Below are 20,979 nucleotides of genomic sequence, written 5' to 3' on the forward strand. Positions count from 1 at the left end.
GCTGTTCTCTCCCTATGCAGACCACGCGCCGTGATCTATTTTGCGTGAAGAATCGCATGTAAAATGTCAATGAATGCCAAGGCACTTTATATACAATTTTAACACAAACGTATTCCTGCACTGTGACTAACAAAGAATACAATGGCACATTTACTACATGGTCCCACTCGCTTGTTTTTAACTACGTTTTACTTTTGTTGCTGTATGTAAGAACATAACTTTCCTCCAGAAGGTCTTAACCTTTGTCCATGTGATGTCAGATGAAACTAAATTTGAGCTGTTTGGCAACAATACCCAGCAATATGTTTGGAGGAGAAAAGGTGAGGCCTTTAATCCCAGGAACACCATTCCTACCGTCAAGCATGGTGGTGGTAGTATTATGCTCTGGGCCTGTTTTGCTGTCAATGGAACCGATGCTTTAAATGGGACAATGAAAAAGGAGGATTACCTCCACATTCTTCAGGACAACCTAAAATCATTAGCCCGGAGGTTGGGTCTTGGGCGCAGTTGGGTGTTCCAACAGGACACACGTCAAAAGTGGTAAAAGAATGGCTAAATCAGGCTAGAAATAAGGTTTTAGAAATGGCCTTCCCAAAATCCTGACTTAAACGTGTGGACAATGCTGAAGAAACAAGTCCATGTCAGAAAACCAACAAATTTAGCTGAACTGCACCAATTTTGTCAAGAGGAGTGGTCAAAAATTCAAGCAGAAGCTTGTGGATGGCTACCAAAAGCACCTTATTGCAGTGAAACTTGCCAAGGGACATGTAACCAAATATTAACATTGCTGTATGTATACTTTTCACCCAGCATTTTCAGTAGACCCATAATAAATTCATAAAAGAACCAAACTTCATGAATGTTTTTTGTGACCGACAAGTATGTGCTCCAATCACTCTATCACAAAAAATAAGAGTTGTAGAAATTATTGGAAACTCAAGACAGCCCTGACGTTTTGTCCTTCACAAGTGTATGTAAACTTTTGACCATGACTATATATCTCATGTTTGTCAAATTGTACGGTAGTGGGATTTTACTGGTTAGTTTTTACCTGTAAAATGTCACAAAACGTCCGTCTGTTGTCTCTTATTCAGTTTTCATTTCTCTTTTCTTGAAGGCCGGGGTTGATGTGCTCCTGCAGGACGTCGACGGGCACATTCCTTCGGACTACGCCTCAGAGGGAACCGAGAGCAGTTATATTCTCCAAAAACACCTGGAGGAAAATGGTAAAGCCCGCTGGCTGCCACCCTTTCTGCCGTCAGTCCTCCTCTGTGGGTTAAAGGGGAACTGCAATTTTTGGGAATTTTGCCTATCATTCACAATCATTGTGATGTTACTTTATTTTTATTTTGTATTCAAAATATTAAATAAATGCGATCAAAAGTCCGCTTACAATGAAGCCTATAGTAGCCACGCAATTCTTTAAAAAAACATCTAAACACCTCCCTTGGGGTTTTATATACATGATATAAGTATATATGTAATGTAGTAGAAGGGCACATTTATAATAACATTTAATATTTACGTATTTTGATCATTTGGAGCATACGCGGGGTATTATTTTCAAAAACGCATCACATTTGCTTTTTTTTTTCTTCATCACTGATTATTACTCATTGCAGAGTTCATGAGAGCCAACAAACCTAGTAAAACATAACTCACTGTACAATGTCTGCTGTCATTAGAATACAGACTGCTGGGATGTTCATATATTCCTATTTAGGTAAAGAGTGTCTCATAATCCTCACAAAAAAACGGGGTGTTGCGCGGGGGGAACCAAGCGTCTTTTCGTGTCATTCTGGCCGTTTTCGGGTCCTAAATGGCTTTCAAAATGTACCAACTTGTCGGAATACCTACAGTACAGGCCAGAAGTTTGGACACACCTTCTCATTCAATGCATTTTCTTTATTTTCATGACTATTCACATTGTAGATCATCACTGAAGGCATCAAAACTATGAGCTTCAAGAGGTAGTCACCTGAAATAGTTTTCACTTCACAGGTATGCTTGAAGCTCATCGAGAGAATGCCAAGAGTGTGCAAAGCAGTAATCAGAGCAAAGGGTGGCTCTTTTGAAGAAACTAGAATATAAAACATGTTTTCAGTTATTTGACCTTTTTCTGTTAAGTACATAACTCCACATGTGTTCATTCATAGTTTTGATGCCTTCAGTGACAATCTACAATGTGAATAGTCATGAAAATAATGAAAACGCATTGAATGAGGAGATGGTGTGTCCAAACTTTTGGCCTGTACTGTACTTAGACTTCTTCTGTGCAGATGAGATGCATGATTTATGATGTATAATACACTTCTAGGGAGAACAGAAGCGAGGACGCAGCAGACCACTCTGTGATGTAAACATAGGTACACACGGAAGTGATCACGGCGCCGCTATAAATAGTTTGTCTGCGTTAACACTTTTAATAACAATATCACTAATACTTGGTTAATATTCAAGGCATGTTTTTTTTTTTGGTGGATTTTTGGATAGTTATTTATTGGATTTCATGGGTGAAATAGTGGAGCTCCCATTGGCTCAGCTGTAAACAAACTTTTATTTACGTGCATTTAATATTTAGAATGCATTAAAAAAAAATCCATCCGTCATGTCTTTCATAATGATTGTGAACGAAATTCCACAAAAAAAGTGCAGTTCCCCTTTAACGTTGAACAGTTTGTAACAACTGTGCCTCTGGGCAAAAATCTGGTTTGTGACATGTAAAATAATAATCCCCCCACACGCAGGCCATACATGAAGCTGCAGACCCTTAAGAGTTGTGAAGAGCGTGAAAGATAAAAGCACACACACACACACACACACACACACACACACACACACACACACACACACACACACACACACACACACTCACACACTCTTGTATTTGTTACCTTCTTGAGACCTCCGAATAAGGCCTACCTCTCTAGGACCACCCTTTCTTGATTTATAAAGATTTGTATTTACAACTTTAATAATATATACATACTATGCAAATATTTAAAAAAAACTTGATTGTAGTAAAAAATGAGTTGGAATTTCACAAGAAAAAGAACACAATTTTACAAGAAAACTTAGAATGTTGGCAGTATTATAATAAGTCGCAAGTCAAAAGTTTACAAGAAAAACTGAACATGTGTGCAATATCATGATAAAAATGTGAATTTTGTTCAACAGTCGCAATTTTACAAGAAAAAGCTTTACATTTTGTCAATTCAATGAAAAGTCATACTTTTACTCGACAAAAAAAAATTTCACTATTTTACAAGAACAACAAAAAATTGGCAATAGTGTGATAAAAGTCAGAATTTTATATGACAAATGTCGCCATTTTGCATTAAAAAGTAATAATTTTACAAAAAGTACTTTTACATAAAAAAGTAATTTTACGAGAAAATATTGCAATGTTACAGAAACGGAAAGAATATGAGAAATTGTTCCCAATTTTATAAGAAAAAAATCGACACATTGTGAGAAAAAGACTGCTTTTATTTTATTTTATTTTTTTTAAAGTTTTTTTTTGTAGGTAATTGGTTTTTATTCTTCATTATTTACTTCACGTTATTGCAGTATGTCTCTATATACATATTTATGTTATATTTTTGTATTAATTTTGGCCAAAGGGGGTGCATTTAAATTTCTTACACACACTTGTTATTACATATGTTGGCCACAGGGGTAGCACTTCACATTTTTTACACACTTGTTATTTCATATGTTTACCAGAGGGGGAGCACTTTTAAAACCGACACACAGTCAATTTGAAAAATCCTTCCTTTTTGGGACCACCCTAATTTTGATAGATTTCACCACCAGGGGTGCAAATGAGACATTCTCTATTAGATGCAATGGTTTTCCGTATTGGGATCATGATTCCGGTCCTAACTTGTTCATATGGAAGGTACTTTTCCTTGTTGATGTCTCAAGAAGGGTAGAAAGACAAACGCACACACACACACACACACACACACACACACACACACACACACACACACACACACACACAGCGTCTCTTTCTGCATTTAATTTATGGCTACTTCACTCTGCTTTTGTTGGGCCCTGGCGTGATCAAACCCTTTCTTAAACAACCTCCCCCTTCCACTACTACAACCATGGCGTTCTGGGCCTCTGTTGCTATGGAGACGTTGCCTCACTCCCTTGATCCACATCAAGTTTGTGGGGGCAATGAACGGGCATGTACATCTACTAACCCAGTAACATGGTTCCACACTGTATTTATTAGTAAGTCTAAATACATTAACATATACACAATATTCCCTGTGCATATTTGACATCAAAATAGTGCCTATCCCAAGAGGTGCAGCAGCTTAAGAAAACTTTAAAAGGGTAATTTATAATTTAAATTAAGTCACATTTTTTTATTTTAATGTTTGAGATATATGCTAATTTTAGTGGACGCAGCCTTATAACAGAACACAAAAATAAAAAATAGAAAAAAATTCATATTTACAGATGTATTAGACAACTCTCCTAAAAATAAAAATAAAATTATATTAAAAAAAAAAAAAAAGCCTAAACTCAAATGTGTATTACTATTTATTTGGCAAATAACAAAAGGAAACGACATATAAATACCCAGCAATATGTTTGGAGGAGAAAAGGTGAGGTCTTTAATCCCAGGAACACCATCCTACCGTCAAACATGGTGGTGGTAGTATTATGCTTTGGGCCTGTTTTGCTGCCAATGGAACTGGTCCTTTACAGAGAGTAAATTGGACAATGAAAAAGGCGGTTTACATCCAAATTCTTCAGGACAACCTAAAATCATCAGTCCAGAGGTTGGGTCTTGGGCGCAGTTGGGTGTTCCAACAGAACAATGACCCCAAACACACGTCAAAAGTGGTAAAGGGATGACTAAATCAGGCTAGAATTAAGGTTTTAGAATGGCATTCCCAAAGTTCTGACTTAAACGTGTGGACAATGCTGAAGAAACAAGTCCATGTAAAAAACAAAAAAAACAAAAAAAAAACACATTTAGCTGAACTGCACCAATTTTGTCAAGAGGAGTGGTCAAACATTCAACCAGAAGCTTGCCAGAAGCTTGTGGAGGGCTACCAAAAGCACCTTATTGCAGTGAAACTTGCCAAGGGACATGTAACCAAATATTAACATTGCTGGATGTATACTTTTGACCCAGCAGATTTGGTCACATTTTCAGTAGACCAATAATAAATTCATAAAAAAACCAAACTTCAAATAACAAATGGAACCAACTTATAAATAAATAACAAATACCACGCCAAAAATGTTAAAATTATTCAATACATCAAAACTTTAAAACATTTTTTTGCGTTAGTGACTTAATAAAGTATTATTGTACTTGTGCAGATTATTTATATTATTAGTTTAAATTATTATTATTATTGTTGTTGGTAATAAAACATTTTTATGACTTAACTTGTAAATAAATATGTTTTTACTATCATGACATAATGATAGTAATATATACAGTAGACAATATAGTGTTAATTAAAACAACCTTATCATTATGAGATTATTATAATTAGCAGTAGTAAAAAAAAAAGGAAATAAAACGGTTTTAAGTTTGAATTAAATAAACGCATTAAAATTGTAATTATTAATTATTAAAAAATGTGCTGATATGTCAACAAACATATTTATCATCTGTACCGTCCATTTGTCAGCTCTCCTAAAGCTAAGAGCAAATATAGATTGACCGATCGACTGCTAATACAAACGGCCTCTATCAGCTCAGTCTTGTTTGTGAGATTATGAAGTTATGTTTACTTGTGTGTTACTAACACGTGCTCAGATTTGTCCCATTTGTAAACCAACATAATTCCACCATGTTTTTTGCCAGGTGTGGATGTGTCATCAATCCACACCGTGAGGTCGCAGAGATCCAACATCATGTTGTCTGATGTGAAGCAGCTTGTAGCCGCGGGGGCCGATCTCAATCAGCCCAATGACGACGGAGTCACCTTGGTAAGTCTCCTTTTGTCCTAACTAGGCTTGTACGGTATACCGGTATTAGTATAGTACCGCGATACTAATGAACAATATTCCGTACTATACCGCCTCTAAAAAGTACCGGTTCCCCACCTGTCATCATCGTCACGTCGTGTCATGCAGACTCGGCAGTGCACACACATGGAGTACTTACAAGCAGACTCAGTGTGGAGACAGAAAAGGGAGAACGGACAAATGTTGGCTTAATAACTTAAGATAAAGGTGAAGTCATAACACTGAAACAACTCTTTAGACATGCTAATGTCTGTCTGCTGTCAGCAGTGGTGTAACTACATCAAAATCACTAATCCTTGTCTCCATGGAGAAATATCAAGTATATTTATTTCAAATGTCACCCCTTTAGGACGAGTGATACCTATACATGCTTCACTACACACTGCAGCCATGACAATGGATTCGTTAAAAAAAGGTCTATCGTTCATAAAGTCAAGACGAGATTTCATTATGTCCGATAATTAACCAGGAAGACGATCCTCTTAACTTTGAACACACGACACACAGGTGCACGAAGGGCATACTTAGTCAACAGCCGTGCATGTCACACTAAGGGTGGCCGTATGAACAACGCCAACACTGTCATAAACATGTGCCATATAGTGAAACCGCACTAAACAACAACGACAAACACATTTTGGGAGAATATTTGCACCGCAACACAACATAAACACAACACTGTCGTTGTGGCTTGGGCAGCCCTTTGAGACACTCGTGATTTAAGGCTATATCAATCAATCAATCAATCAATCTTTATTTATATAGCCCTAAATCACAAGTGTCTCAAAGGGCTGCACAAGCCACGACATCCTAAGTAAACTTTGATTGATTGATTGATTGAGAACAAATTCCCAGAATTCCTGCAGCACCAACTCTTACGGGACGCTACAATATTTATTTATTTATTTATTTATTTATTTTTTGTCCTGTCCAGCTTCTCAGGCAAATCATATAGTTGATGTAGATGCCCATATCGGCTGTTCAGATTTACTTTACAAAAGAGAAGTGTAGAATACTTCTCTTGTTGCCTTATTTGTATTTGACTTTATTAAATGCAGGACGCTACAATATAAACAAACGCCATTGGTGGATCTACACCTAACATCCACTGTAATGATACCAAGTACAGGAGCGTATCTAGTCGATACCACGATGATTACATCGATATTTTTTTAGCATCACAATATGTTCTTTTGTTTTTTGGGAATGTATATTATGTTTATAAACTCAGGAAATATGTCCCTGGACACATGAGGACTTTGATTATGACCAATGTATGATCCTGTAACGACTTGGTATCGGATTGATACCCAAATTTGTGGTATCATCTAAAACTAATGTAAAGTATCAAAGAAAAGAAGAATAAGTGATTATTACATTTTAACCGAAGTGTAGATAGAACATGTTAAAAGAGAAAATAACCAGATATTAACAGTAAATGAACAAGTAGATTAATAATTAATTTTCTACCACTTGTCCTTAATAATTTTGACAAAATAATAGAATGATAAATGACACAATATGTTAGTTACTGCATATGTCAGCAGACTAAATTAGAAGCCTTTGTTTGTTTACTTACTACTAAAAGACAAGTTGTCTTGTATGTTCACTAATTTATTGAAGGACAAACTTGCAATAAGAAACATATGTTTAATGTACCCTAAGATTTTTTGTTAAAATAAAGCAGATAGTGAACATTTTTATGGTCCCCTTTTATTTAGAAAAGTACCGAAATACATTTTGCTACCGTTACCAAAATATTGGTATCGGGACAACACTAGTCCTAACTACTTTTCAGTGAAATTGACCTAACTTACAGTGTCTGTCTTTTCCAAGCTTCACATAGCATGCGCTAGCGGCTATCGGGACGTGGTGGCCGTGCTGTTGGACAACGGGGCCGACCCTCATCCTTTGGCCAACAACTTTTGGAGCCCTCTTCACTTGGCTGCTAAATATGGACAGGTAAAAAAAAAAAAAAGCTTAAGCTATCTCCATTGATCCAATGTCATTGGCATAATGAGGGAATTATTGATGTATTCTTGCTGTGAGGAAGTGGCTTGCAGTCATTCTGCACGCTTTCTGATAAACTGCTCCTTACTGATCCAATATTGATCGCAGACTGCACAGTGTATGGATTTTGCTGCTGCATTTTAGATTAGTTCTCTAAAAGTCGCAGAGAACATTTTACTGATGACGTGGGGAGGAGAGCTGACAGGGCCGATATAATCTTATTCCACGAAGGAAAAGTACCGGATCTTGCTGTCTCATCGTGATTTTTAATTACGTTTCTGGGCTTTAAGCCTGTCTGCTGACAAAGAGAATATATGCATTTTTAGAATCACTCCCGACTTATCTTGCTGCCTGAAATACTTTTTTTGTCTTTGATATTAAATGTTCTACACAAGATTGCACTTTTTCTACGTAAAACATAATGTCATGGCTGCCTTGAGTTTCCAATAATTTCTACAACTCTTATTTTTTTGTGATAGAGTGATTGGAGCACATACTTGTTGGTCACAAAAAACATTCATGAAGTTTGGTTATTTTATGAATTTATTATGGGTCTACTGTAAATGTGCCCAAATCTGCTGGGTCGAAAGTCACTGCAATAAGGCACTTTTGGTAGCCATCCACAAGCTTCTGGTTGAATTTTTGACCACTCCTCCTGACATAATTGGTGCAGTTCAGCTAAATTTGTTGGTTTTCTGACATGGACTTGTTTCTTCAGCATTGTCCACACGTTTAAGTCAGGACTTTGGGAAGGCCATTCTAAAACCTTAATTCTAGCCTGATTTAGTCATCCCTCTACCACTTTTGACGTGTGTTTGGGGTCATTGTCCTGTTGGAACACCCAACTGCGCCCAAGACCCAACCTCCGGGCTGATGATTTTAGGTTGTCCTGAAGAATTTGGAGGTAATCCTCCTTTTTCATTGTCCCATTTACTCTCTGTAAAGCACCAGTTCCATTGGCAGCAAAACAGGCCCAGAGCACAATACTACCACCACCATACTTGACAGTAGGAATGGTGTTCCTGGGATTAAAGGCCTCAGCTTTTGTCCTCCAATCATATTGCTGGGTATTGTGGCCAAACAGCGAAATTTTTGTTTTTAGTGATTTCTCGCTATAAGCTAGTGCTAGCGAGTAAGACCGGATGTTTTGGTCCGATCTTACGAGGTTCACTGTGACATTTGCTACGCCAACTAATGGCGGGGGATGTTTGTAACTGAAATTGTTGCTTGCAACTTAAAGCATGACAATTAGCCAAAAGACAGCTCTTGTCTCAAAACACTTGGGGCACTCTTAAGTTGAAGTACCACTTTCGTCTCCATCTAATTCCTGCAGGAAACGAAAACTACTGAACTGTAACTTGCTAACCAAAACAGCAGCACCCACCGAGATGTATTCTGGTTTGGTTAGAATTCCTATCTTCCTGTAATAATATCCTTTTTGTTCCTGTCAGTTCATTGCTGGGTGTCATTTTTTCAATTTCATACAAATAGGCACCTTGCCCCAAATAAAGGGGCTCTCATCTCAAAATGTTTTTAAGTTGGGGCACACTTAAGATGAGGTACCACTCTAGTGTCCTCTCTAAATCCTGCAGTAAACAAAAACTGGTGAAAAGTAAAGTAAGTAAAACAGCAGCACCCACTGAGGCATTTAGGTGGAGGGTCTCAGTGGCCTTGTGGTTAGAGTGGTAGGTTGTGAGTTCAAACTAGGGCTGGGCAATATGGCCTTTTATTAATATCTCGATATTTTTAGGCCATGTCACGATACACGATATATATCTCGACATTTTGCCTTAGCATTGAATGAACACTTGATGCATATAATCACACCAGTATGATGATTCTGTGTGTCTACATTAAAACATTCTTGTTCATACTGCATTAATATATGCTCATTTTAAACTTTCATGCAGAGAGGGAAATCACAACTAAGTCAATTTAGCAAAACTGTATTTATTAAACAGTTATTATTTATTAAACAGTCATTAAGCAGTGGCACAAACATTCATGTCATTTCAAAACAAAGTGCAAGATTGTCAGAGACATTTTAAAACAAGCTATTAGTGCACTTTTGTGCATGATGTCACTAAGATGACATATCAAAACAACACTAAATTAAAGTGCACTTTTTGTACAGAACGCCACTACAATAGTTGAAAACAAGTAAAGTGCACTTTTGTGCATGATGTCACACAAGATATTTCAAAAACTGTCAAATAAAAATGAGCTGCATAATAGGAAATCAAATAGTGTACGTCCTTCGCTATGTGGTAGGTTACTGCGGACGTTATCTCCTTCTGTTTTTGACTATTTTTTTCATACGGTGTTGATGTGGAAATTGAAGACGCCAGGCTCAATTGGGTCAGTGCTGGTTGCTTCGGCATTTTGTCGGTGTGGCACCGGCCGATATGTTGACATGTGTAGTTTCAAGCACTCCTTATTCTCTAACGGGTGACTTTTCAAATGATGCTACAAATTAGTAGTGCCGCTACTTTTTGTAGCAACGCTTTTGCCGCATACTTGACATATTACGGTTGTCTGTTCGACATCTTCCCGCTTGAAGCTAAACCCCCGCCAGACGATGGACTATGTGCTGTTTTCCTTGGGAATTAATCCTTCTTCCTCCATTTGTTACCAGATTCACACCTTCTCTCTCTCGTATTACCACTCGCACCGCTCCGCTTGCACCACCTGCCACTGCTAACGTTATCCATGCCGCTACCTCTCTGCTCGGCAAGGGCGTATATGACGTTGCACGCGCGACAGTATATGACGTATGTAAGAAGGTGTGCTTGTTTTATCTCTCTGTGAGAAGGAGAGACAAGAAAGAGTGAGAAGAGCCTGTAGTGTAATGCCCGCAGCTAAAAGCAACGGCGTGAGAATGTATACTCGAATACTCACAATATAGTCATTTTCTACACCGCACAGAGACAAACCCGCGATATATCGAGTATGTTTGATATATCGCCCAGCCTTAGTTCAAACCCCGGCCGAGTCATACCAAAGATTTTAAAAATGGGACCCATTACCACCCTGCTTGGCACTCAGCATTAAGGGTTGGAATCGGGGGTTACATCACCAAAATGATTCCCGAGCACGGCCACCGCTGCTGCTCACTGCTCCCCTCACCTCCAAGGGGGTGGAACAAGGGGATGGGTCAAATGCAGAGAGTCATTTCACCACACCTAGTGTGTGTGTGACAATCATTGGTACTTTAACTTTAACTTACTGCCTGTGAATCACGTTTGAAAAAACTAACCACTTCACCGTTTAGGATTTTTTATTGTGTGTAGGCGACGTTGACCTGCTAGCAGTTTGCAGTTTTTTTTATACATTCCTCCATCCATTTTCTTTGTTTATGTCCCACTTAAAAAAAAAACATTAAAGCTGTTTACACGAAACGTAAGCGGTTTTATGTTTTGTTTCCTTACGGGGTGGAAATGAACCTCACCGTGACCTTAAAACCGAGGTACATACCAAAGCGTGTTAACCGCGTACCGTTAAACCCCTACTCCTTCTTTTTCGGTGCCATATGACATCATAGCTGCGTGCTAATGTGAGGCCATAACAAACGGTTGCCTGGAAACACCATCAGCCAACTGTAACTCTAGCTGGAGAGTTAAACCCAAAGACGCCACCCTCCCCCACCCCCACATGTGCAATGTTGCATACACACCCGAGACTCACCCTTTAAGAAGATGTATGACCCTATTAACCGCGGCTAATTAAGTGCCTCTCTCCTGCAATTGAGATAAGTTAGACCGTTGGTGACCCCTGTGGGGATGAATGTTCAAGTACGTACAGTATGTGAAGGGATTAAAATGTCTTTTAATGAAATGTTTTAGAGCGTAGTCTTCTGGGTTCGGATGGATTTGTTCAATGTTATGGTGAAGGTACACTATATTGCCAAAAGTATTTGGCCACCTGACTTGACTCAAATATGAACTTGAAGTGCCATCGCATTCCTAACCCATAGGGTTCAATATGATGTCGGTCCACCTTTTGCAGCTATTACAGCTTCAACTCTTCTGGGAAGGCTGTCCACAAGGTTGCGGAGTGTGTTTATAGGAATTTTCGACCATTCTTCCAAAAGTGCATTGGTGAGGTCACACACTGATGTTGGTCGAGAAGGCCCGGCTCTCAGTCTCCGTTCTAATTCATCCCAAAGGAGTTCTATCGGGTTCAGGTCAGGACTCTGTGCAGGCCAGTCAAGTTCATCCACACCAGACTCTGTCATTTATGTCTTTATGGACCTTGCTTTGTGCACAGTCACTGAGCTCCTGAGAGCAGCCCATTCTTTCAAAAATGTTTTTAGAAATAGTCTCCATACCTAAGTGCTGGATTTTATACACCTGTGGCTGGGCAAAGTGGTTAGGACACCTGATTCTGATCATTTGGATGGGTGGCCAAATACTTTTGGCAATATAGTTTACATGGGAGAGATGTGGAAATTATTTTAACATTAGTTTCCACATTTAACAAATATTAAAGTAGGACTAGAATTCTTACAGAATGTGCTGTCGTCACAGGGTCCAGACAACCTTTTCCTTGTCCTCTTGGGTCAACCAAAAGGTTCCAGTCATGGGCCGCTATTGACGTGTTGTCAGTATTTATAGGCTGTGAGCACAGCTGACAAGAGTTTGGCTACTATACTCATTTTTGAACAGCTGCTACACTGAGCTGCTCGACTGTATGTGTTCAGTGTGCTGAGTCAGCCTCTTTTCTACCACAGAAGGCTTCACGAGGCTGATTAAAGTGATGTTGTTTTATTAGGCTTTTTGCCAGTAAAACACACGAGGCAAAGTAACACTAAAATGCCACTGCCATTAATGTAGCTATCCTTTTTCAAAAATAAATATTTTTTGTCCTGTCCAGCTACTCAAGCAAATCATATTGTTTATGTAGATGCCCATATTGGCTGTACACATTTACTTTACAAAAGAGAAGACAAAGCTTAACCTATTCTTACTATAACAATCTACAAGGTTAATATAGTTGGCTTTTCTTTCTTCCCCTCCATTTATCTGCTTTCTTTTGTATTTCAAGTTATCATTACACATATGTATTGTTGCATTTGAACAACTGTATTGTAGATAATAGAGGTAATTATTATGTTGAAGAGGTTCATTTAGCCTACTAATGTGTATTTATAAATGGTTGATTTATATAGGCTAGTAAGTTGTGAAGTGAATTATATTTATATAGCGCTTTTTCTCTAGTGACTCAAAACGCTTTTACATAGTGAAACCCAATATCTAAGTTACATTCAAACCAGTTTGGGTGGGCACTGGGAGCAGGTGGGTAAAGTGTCTTGCCCAAGGACACAACAGCAGTGACTAGGATGGCGGAAGCGGGGATCGAACCTGCAACCCTCAAGTTGCTGGCACGGCCGCTCTACCAACCGAGCTATACCGCTCGGTTGGTAGAGCGGTATAGCTCGGTTGGTATAACTATAAGTTAAAGTTTTGTACCTAACAAGTTTTGTACCTGTACCTACTGAAGACTGCCAAAATAACACACAACAACACCAGTAGGGAAGAATGGAAAGCTATACAGTCAATAGCCAAAGACAAAATAATCAAAGTACTACCTGCAGACAAAGGAAGGACAACAGTCATTATGGACACAAAATAATATAAAAACCAAATGATAGCTATGCTGGAGGATAAAGACACATATGAAGTTCTAAAAAAAACTCCACTAAAACCATTAGTGGACGAGGGAAAAATAGACAAGGACAACTACAGTTTTTTAGTACAGACAGCCAGTATCACCCCTAGAATATACGGCACCCCTAAAATACATAAAAAAGACGTTCCACTCCGCCCAATTGTTGACAGCATAGGCTCAGTTACATACAACCTTTCGAAAGCCCTAGTCGAGATAATAAAACCTCTCCTAGGCCAGACAAAGCAACACTGCAAAAACTCAAAGCAGCTGGCACAAGAATTAAGCACTGCAAAAGTAAAATCAGACGAGATACTCATATCTCACGACGTAGTCTCCCTATTCACAAAAACACCAGTGGACGTCGCAATAAACATAGTACAGAACCGCCTGCAAGCAGACTCAACACTCCGGAAACGAACAAACCTAACAGTTGAAAACACAGTCCAGTTGTTATCATTCGTAGCCAAGTCTAAATATTTCCTGTTCAGAGGGACCATATATAGACCGAAGAAGGGTTTTGCCATGGGGGACCCCCTCTCAGCCATCATGAGTGGTTTCTTCATGGAGGACTTGGAGGCCAAAGCCATAGCCACCGCTCCCGAAGGATGTAGACTGTCCCTCTGGAGGCGCTATGTGGACGACATTCTGGAGAAAATTAAGACCGGCCACACACAAAGACTCACAGACCACTTAAACACCATAGACGAGACGGGAAACATAAAGTTCACTCATGAAGAGGAAGAGCACAGATCCATCGCTTTCCTGGACATGAAAATCAACCACACTGAGGATGGAAGCATCAAGATAACAATATACAGAAAACCCACACACACAGATTAATACTTACTATGGACATCAGAGCACAAACTGTCAGTAGTCCGCACCCTATATGATCGCACCAAGGTGATTACAGACAACCATGACAGAGAAAAGGAGGAGGACCACATAAAACAGGCGCTCAAAGCCTGCAACTACCCAAATTGGGCCATAAACAAAGGCAAAGGAGAGGTCCAGAGGAACAACAAGGAGGAAAAAAAGAAGAAAGGTTCTAGGACTGAAAACCTGGGCATGGTCACCCTCCCATACGTCAGGGGCGTCACAGAACGCATACAGCGAACAATGAGGAAACACCGCATCAGCACATCAAGCTTTGCCAAATCCTAGTACACCCTAAGGATCAGATCCCCCCCTGAGAAAAAGTGTGATGTGATATATGAGATCCCTTGCCTAACATGCAATAAAACATACATAGGGGAGACAGGTCGACAGTTCAGCACACGAAAAAAGGAGCACCAGAAAGAATGTGAAAAGGAAACATCTGGAACGCTCACCCGTGCAACAAGAATGAAAGCAACGCAGGAAAATTTAAAATCAGCCATTTCAGACCACTGCAAGAGGGAAAACCATCTAATGAACTGGGAGGCAGCCAAGGTCATTAGAATGGAAAGCAACAAATTCCATCGGTGGATCAAAGAGGCGGTTGAAATCAGGAAGCGGGCCCCAAAGACTGTCAACAGGGACGAAGTCTACCAACTATCCCACACCTGGGACACAGTCCTGCAGGGCCGTCCCCAGCCGTTTGGTAGACATCCAGACGACAGGGGGCGCCCCGCCCTACCACCGGCGCACACCAGGGGACACCGCCATCCCACCACTTCAGGTGGGATGGAACAATCCATATAACACGTCACAGATGACGTCAGGCTAACATCACGTGACACCTCTGATGAAGGCTGCAGAAGCAAGATAGCCGAAACTTGTCAGGTACAAAACTTTACCTTACTAGCCTATATAAATCAACCGTTTATAAAAAAGAGGTAATTATTGTTATTATTCATTATCAATAGTGCTATTTCTATTGGTATTTGTATTGCTCTATTTGTAGTATAATAATGTTCATTGTCATTTCTGTATTATTTATTTCACTAACTGCTTCTTTGCTTTCACTTTTACTATCATATTTGTACATATCCTATTTGCTGATGTTGTTCTGTTGTTGTTGTTGTTGTGTTTGCTGTTGTTGTCTCTCTGTCTTATCCCCCTCTTGTCCCCACAATTTCCCCCTCTGTCTTCCTTTTTTTCCTCTTTCTGCTCCGGCCCGGCTGCACCAAATAATAATATAAATCCATTTAATGTGGCTATCCTAATGCAACTCTGCTCTGTACTGTACATAAGCAGGTGACTTTAACATTGGGAGAGGGTTTTCAAGCACTTTCTTCTCCTTGCCACGATTCCGGCTAGCCAAAGACATGTTTACATGAATGACTATATCGCGAGCCAGTTATACTTCTTGTCCCTGACTCAAGGCGTACCGTGTGGAAAATTGGGGTCCAACTACAAATACCATGTACCATTACACCTGACCCAGTTATACTTCTTGTCCCTGACTCAAGGCGTACAGTGTGGAAAATTGGGGTCCAACTACAAATACCATGTACCATTACACCTGGTAAGTCAATTTCGAGGCTGTGTTAATATACCGTATTTTTGGGACTATAAGGGACTATAAGGTGTAAATCCTTTAATTTTCTCAAAAATCGACAGTGCGCCTTATAACCCGGTGCGCCTAATGTACGGAATCATTTTGGTTGTGCTTACCAACCTCAAAGCTATTTTATTTGGTACATGGTGTAATGATAAGTGTAACCAGTAGATGGCAGTCACACATAAGAGATACGTGTTACCTGCAATATCACGCCAGTAAACAACTCCAAAAGTTGAAATGTTCCATTGAGAATATAGAACATTTCACACGCCGCTCAAAAAGTTATGAAGCCGCACCGCTTAATGGATTGTCCGCGCGTTACGGCTACAGTAGTCAGACGTACTCTTAAAAGTTAAAAAGTTAAAGTACTAATGATTGTCACACACTCACTAGGTGTGGCGAAATTATTCTCTGCATTTAACCCATCACCCTTGATCACCCCCTGGGAGGTGAGGGGAGCAGTGGGCAGCAGCGATGGCCCCGCCTGGGAATAATTTTTGGTGATTTAACCCCCAATTCCAACCCTTGATGCTGAGTCCCAAGCAGGGAGGTAATGGGTCTAATTTTTATAGTCTTTGGTATGACTCGGCCGGGGTTTGAACTCACAACCTACCGATCTCAGGGCGGACACTCTAACCACTAGGCCACTGAGTTGGTACACAACATACGAGTATTAGTATGGTGTGTGTATAAGGACCGCAAAATGGCACCTATTAGCAGACATTTTATCGACATTTTTGTTTCGCAATATTATGCAAAACCAACTTTTTTTTCCTTCTGGTACCTGCTGATTTATTTGGGATCTGCATAAGTCCTGAAAATGTGCGCGCGCCCGCCTCTGTAGTCTGTGACGACACCGTTGTCGATAAGCTTCTTCTTTTTCTCTATCTTCTTGTTATGTGACATTCGTTCTCCGCTGTTTCCATTTCTAATATAAAGTAGCGTAAAGTTCTAACTTACTCAGTCGACTCGCTATGGAAGCACTAAAAACTGCCGGTGTAGTGAGTTTACATTATTCACCCAAGGAACTTTAGTTATTAGAGAGTTCCGGTAGGACGTTTTTTCACGCTACACATTTCCGGCCTTGTTGTTGCTTGAGTGAGCCACGGATGAAGAGACGTTATAGATTTAAGTAAAGTCTGAATGTCATTAAAACAATTAGCTTCATCTTTTGACACTTCTTCCACTCCCGTCCTTGCACGCTACACCGCTACAACAAAGATGACGGGGAGAAGACGCGGTCGAAGGTGAGCCACGTAAATAAGACCGCCCACAAAACGGCGCATCCTGAAGCGACTGTCAAAAAGCGACTCGAAGAAGGTCTGTAAAACATAATCTATGCAACATTTTGACCACAGAACCACCATTACATGTTATGTAAACCACAAGGAAGTGTTTTACATTTAGAAAAATAATAATAATATGACCCCTTTAATGCGCCTTATATCCGGTGCGCCTTTTGTATGAAAATAGACCTGAATAGACCCACTCATCGGCAGTGCGCCTTATAATCTAGTGCGCCCTATGGTCTGGAAAATACGGTACTTAGAACCTTGGCAGGTTCAATTTAATTAGCAACTTACACATTCAGACCCTAATAACATCCGTCCATTCACCCATTATCTACCACTCCCTCTCGGAGTCGTGAGGGTGCTAGAGCCTTTCCCAGCTGCACTCGGGCGGAAGGCGGGGTACACCCTGGACGAACCGCCACCTCATCAAAGACCCAAATGGAGCCACAAATTAAATATTTAGTGCCACAAAAAGCTTTGTCTATTATTTTTGGGGATGTGACCGAATTCTGTCAGTACTACCGCGTGCCAATTTACATCAAATCAAACAGTGCCATTTTTCGATACCTTTGATGCATGTGACATAGAGACTTGGCAGGTAAACAAGCACCCTGATAGAAACACTTCAACGTACAGTTAGGCTCTACTTTTCAAAAAGCGCTAGCTCAGTGCTAATTTAAATTGGATTTGTCATAGACATGCTACTGATTAGCAATAGCAATTTTATATAGCGATTTCAACACCAACAAATTTGGTCATGAAAACTACAACTAAGATGCATGTTACAATCTAACAGCTGGTGTGTAGTAAATACATTACCGTATTTTTCGGACTACAAGTCGCAGTTTTTTTCATAGTTTGGACGGGCTTCCTTTTTTATTATGCATTTTCGGCAGGTGCGACTTATACTCCGAAAAATACGGTACTTACTATACAAACACTTTTTAGGGTGCAACAAAAGACTAGATTCAACTTAACGGTAAAGACTACTACCTGACTAGGCAACACAACGTAGCCTATACACTACTACCCTCTAACATCTTGGAACAGCAACTGCATGCAATGTTTAGTATATACAGTAATACTTGCAAATGAGAGTCAGAAGTGTAAGAAATCAAAATATAACAACTGGACAGCACCTTTATTATCAGCTCACTGTTGAATAAAAATATATTATTTATTGATAAAAAATGAATATCTATTAACTAGTGTTGTCCCGATACCAATATTTTGGTACCGGTACCAATTTGTTTTTGGTACTTTTCTAAATAAAGGGGACCACAAAAAAATTGCATTATTGGCTTTATTTTAACAACAAATCTTACGGTACATTAAACATATGTTTTTTATTGCAAGTTTACCCTTAAATAAAATAGTGAACATACAAGACAACTTGTCTTTTAGTAGTAAGTAAACAAACAAAGGCTCCTAATTTAGTTGCTGACATATGCAGTAACATATTGTGTCATTTTCCATTCTATTGTTTTTTCAAAATTTTTAAGGACGAGTGGTAGAAAATGAATTATTAATCTACTTGTTCATTTACTGTTAATATATGCTTACTCTCTCTTTTAACATGTTCTGTCTACACTTCTGTTAAAATGTAATAATCACTTATTCTTCTGTAGATTGATACTTTAGATTAGTTTTGGATGATTCCACAAATGTGGGTATCAATCCGATACCAAGTAGTTACAGAATCATGCATTGGTCATATTCAAAGTCCTCATGTGTCCAGGGACATATTTCCTGAGTTTATAAACATAATATACTTTTTTTTTTTTAAACGAAAGAAGATTTTGTGATGTTAAAAAATATTGATGTAATCATAGTAGTATCGACTAGATACGCTATTGTACGTGGTATCATTACAGTGGATGTTAGGTGTAGATCCACCAATGGTGTTTGTATATTGTAGCGTCCCGGAAGAGTTGGTGCTGCAGGAAATTCTGGGAATGGGTTCTGTAGTGTTTATGTTGTGTTGTGGTGCAAATATTCTTCCAAAATGTGTTTGTCGTTGTTGTTTAGTATGGTTTCACTATATGGCACATGTTTATGACAGTGTTGGCATTGTTCAGACTACCACCATTAGTGTGACATATATGACCGTTGAGTAAGTGAGTAAGTATGCCTTCATTCGCTCGTGTGCAGTGTGTTCAAAGTCAAGATGATTGTGTCGTTCGTTCATTGTCGGGCACAATGAAATCTTGGTTAGGCTTTATTAGTTATAGACTATATGTTTTGTGACTTTGATATAATGTGAATCGGACTAAACTCGCCACAAAATTGACAACAAGATTGATTTTTCTAAAATTATTTTAAAGACTGAAAGTTGCCATCAATCCCACGTGGGTGCTCGGCATTGTCCGTGGGTGCTCGGGACCCCGAAGCACTCATGGTATCGGCGCCTATGCGTTGACTACAGCTGTATTCGAGTAGCAAACATTGTATTGTGATATTTTATTTCCTACGCTCCAACACAACATGCAGTGTTCATGGAAAGTGAATGTTTTTTTTTTCCATTTCCTTTACAGACAAGCATTGTTGGTCAACTGCTGAGGCATGGCGCCAGCCCGGTGCTGTTAAACTGCAACCAAGAAAAGCCCTCTGGTAACACACGCACGCACACAGATATATTATACAGCTTGAAGAGTCAGGCTTGGTATAAACAAAGACGTAATGAAGCAAACAAAGGGAACTGCACACGCACACAATGAGTCTTCTTCACAATCCTGTGAACACATCATCATATATTAGCATGAGGTAATTAATCAAGGATTGCACCTTAACACTTTTCACGTGCAATACTTAGCTCTAATAAAAATACAGACGTTTTGTGATGTATTTGCTACTTAGCTTACACTTTGTATATCGCAACCCGACTGCATGTTTGTTTGTGCTGCCCTCTTTGTCAAAATATGATTTTGGTAACACTTTAGTATGGGGAACATATTCCAATACTTAAATCAGAGTTATTTGGACACTAGGGGAACATATTGTAAGTAACAAAGACTTCATTTAGAGTTATTTGGTTAGGGTTAGAGAGTTGGGGTTAGGGTTAGGGTTATGGTTAGGGGTTTAGGGTTAGGGTTAGAGTTAGGGCCATGCAGAATAAGGCATTAATAAGTACTTAATAATGACTAATTAAGAGCCAATATGTTACTAATTTGCATGTTAATAAGCAACTAGTTAATGGTAAATATGTTCCCCGTACTAAAGTGTTACCAAGATTTTAATCTCAATGAGTGTTTACCTGGTTAAATAAAGGAAATTGATTGATTGATGTGTCCTTCAGTAACCAGGAATTAGTTGGTTCCATAATAGGGGAAGAGGTAAAGGGACACATTAATTCAACATAATTGAGTTGCTAAATAAATGAAACATTTACTTAACTGGAAATCTCTTATGAAAAATATTCAACATGAGGTGGCAAAAAACATGAATAAAGAAATCTGTGTTCTTGAACAAAAATATCCTCTAGTGCTTGCAAGTGTGACCATATCCAAGTTATTGTGTAGA

At 39.2% G+C, this 20,979-nt stretch overlaps 1 protein-coding gene across 6 annotated transcripts in view; it reads left to right on the forward strand.

Annotated features, from left to right (window-relative positions):
• Positions 1-20,979, forward strand: part of myo16 (myosin XVI) — a 257,282-nt gene that overhangs the window by 98,111 nt on the left and 138,192 nt on the right. For all 6 annotated transcript variants that reach the window (XM_061971132.1, XM_061971135.1, XM_061971134.1 and 3 more), the window contains 4 exons: positions 1,118-1,226; positions 5,843-5,967; positions 7,843-7,968; positions 19,995-20,070. In XM_061971132.1, coding sequence (XP_061827116.1) covers positions 1,118-1,226; positions 5,843-5,967; positions 7,843-7,968; positions 19,995-20,070 — 436 coding nt within the window. The remainder of the gene's footprint in view (positions 1-1,117; positions 1,227-5,842; positions 5,968-7,842; positions 7,969-19,994; positions 20,071-20,979) is intronic.

Source organism: Nerophis lumbriciformis, linkage group LG13, assembly GCF_033978685.3.
Source record: "Nerophis lumbriciformis linkage group LG13, RoL_Nlum_v2.1, whole genome shotgun sequence".
Classification (NCBI taxonomy): Eukaryota; Metazoa; Chordata; class Actinopteri; order Syngnathiformes; family Syngnathidae; genus Nerophis; species Nerophis lumbriciformis.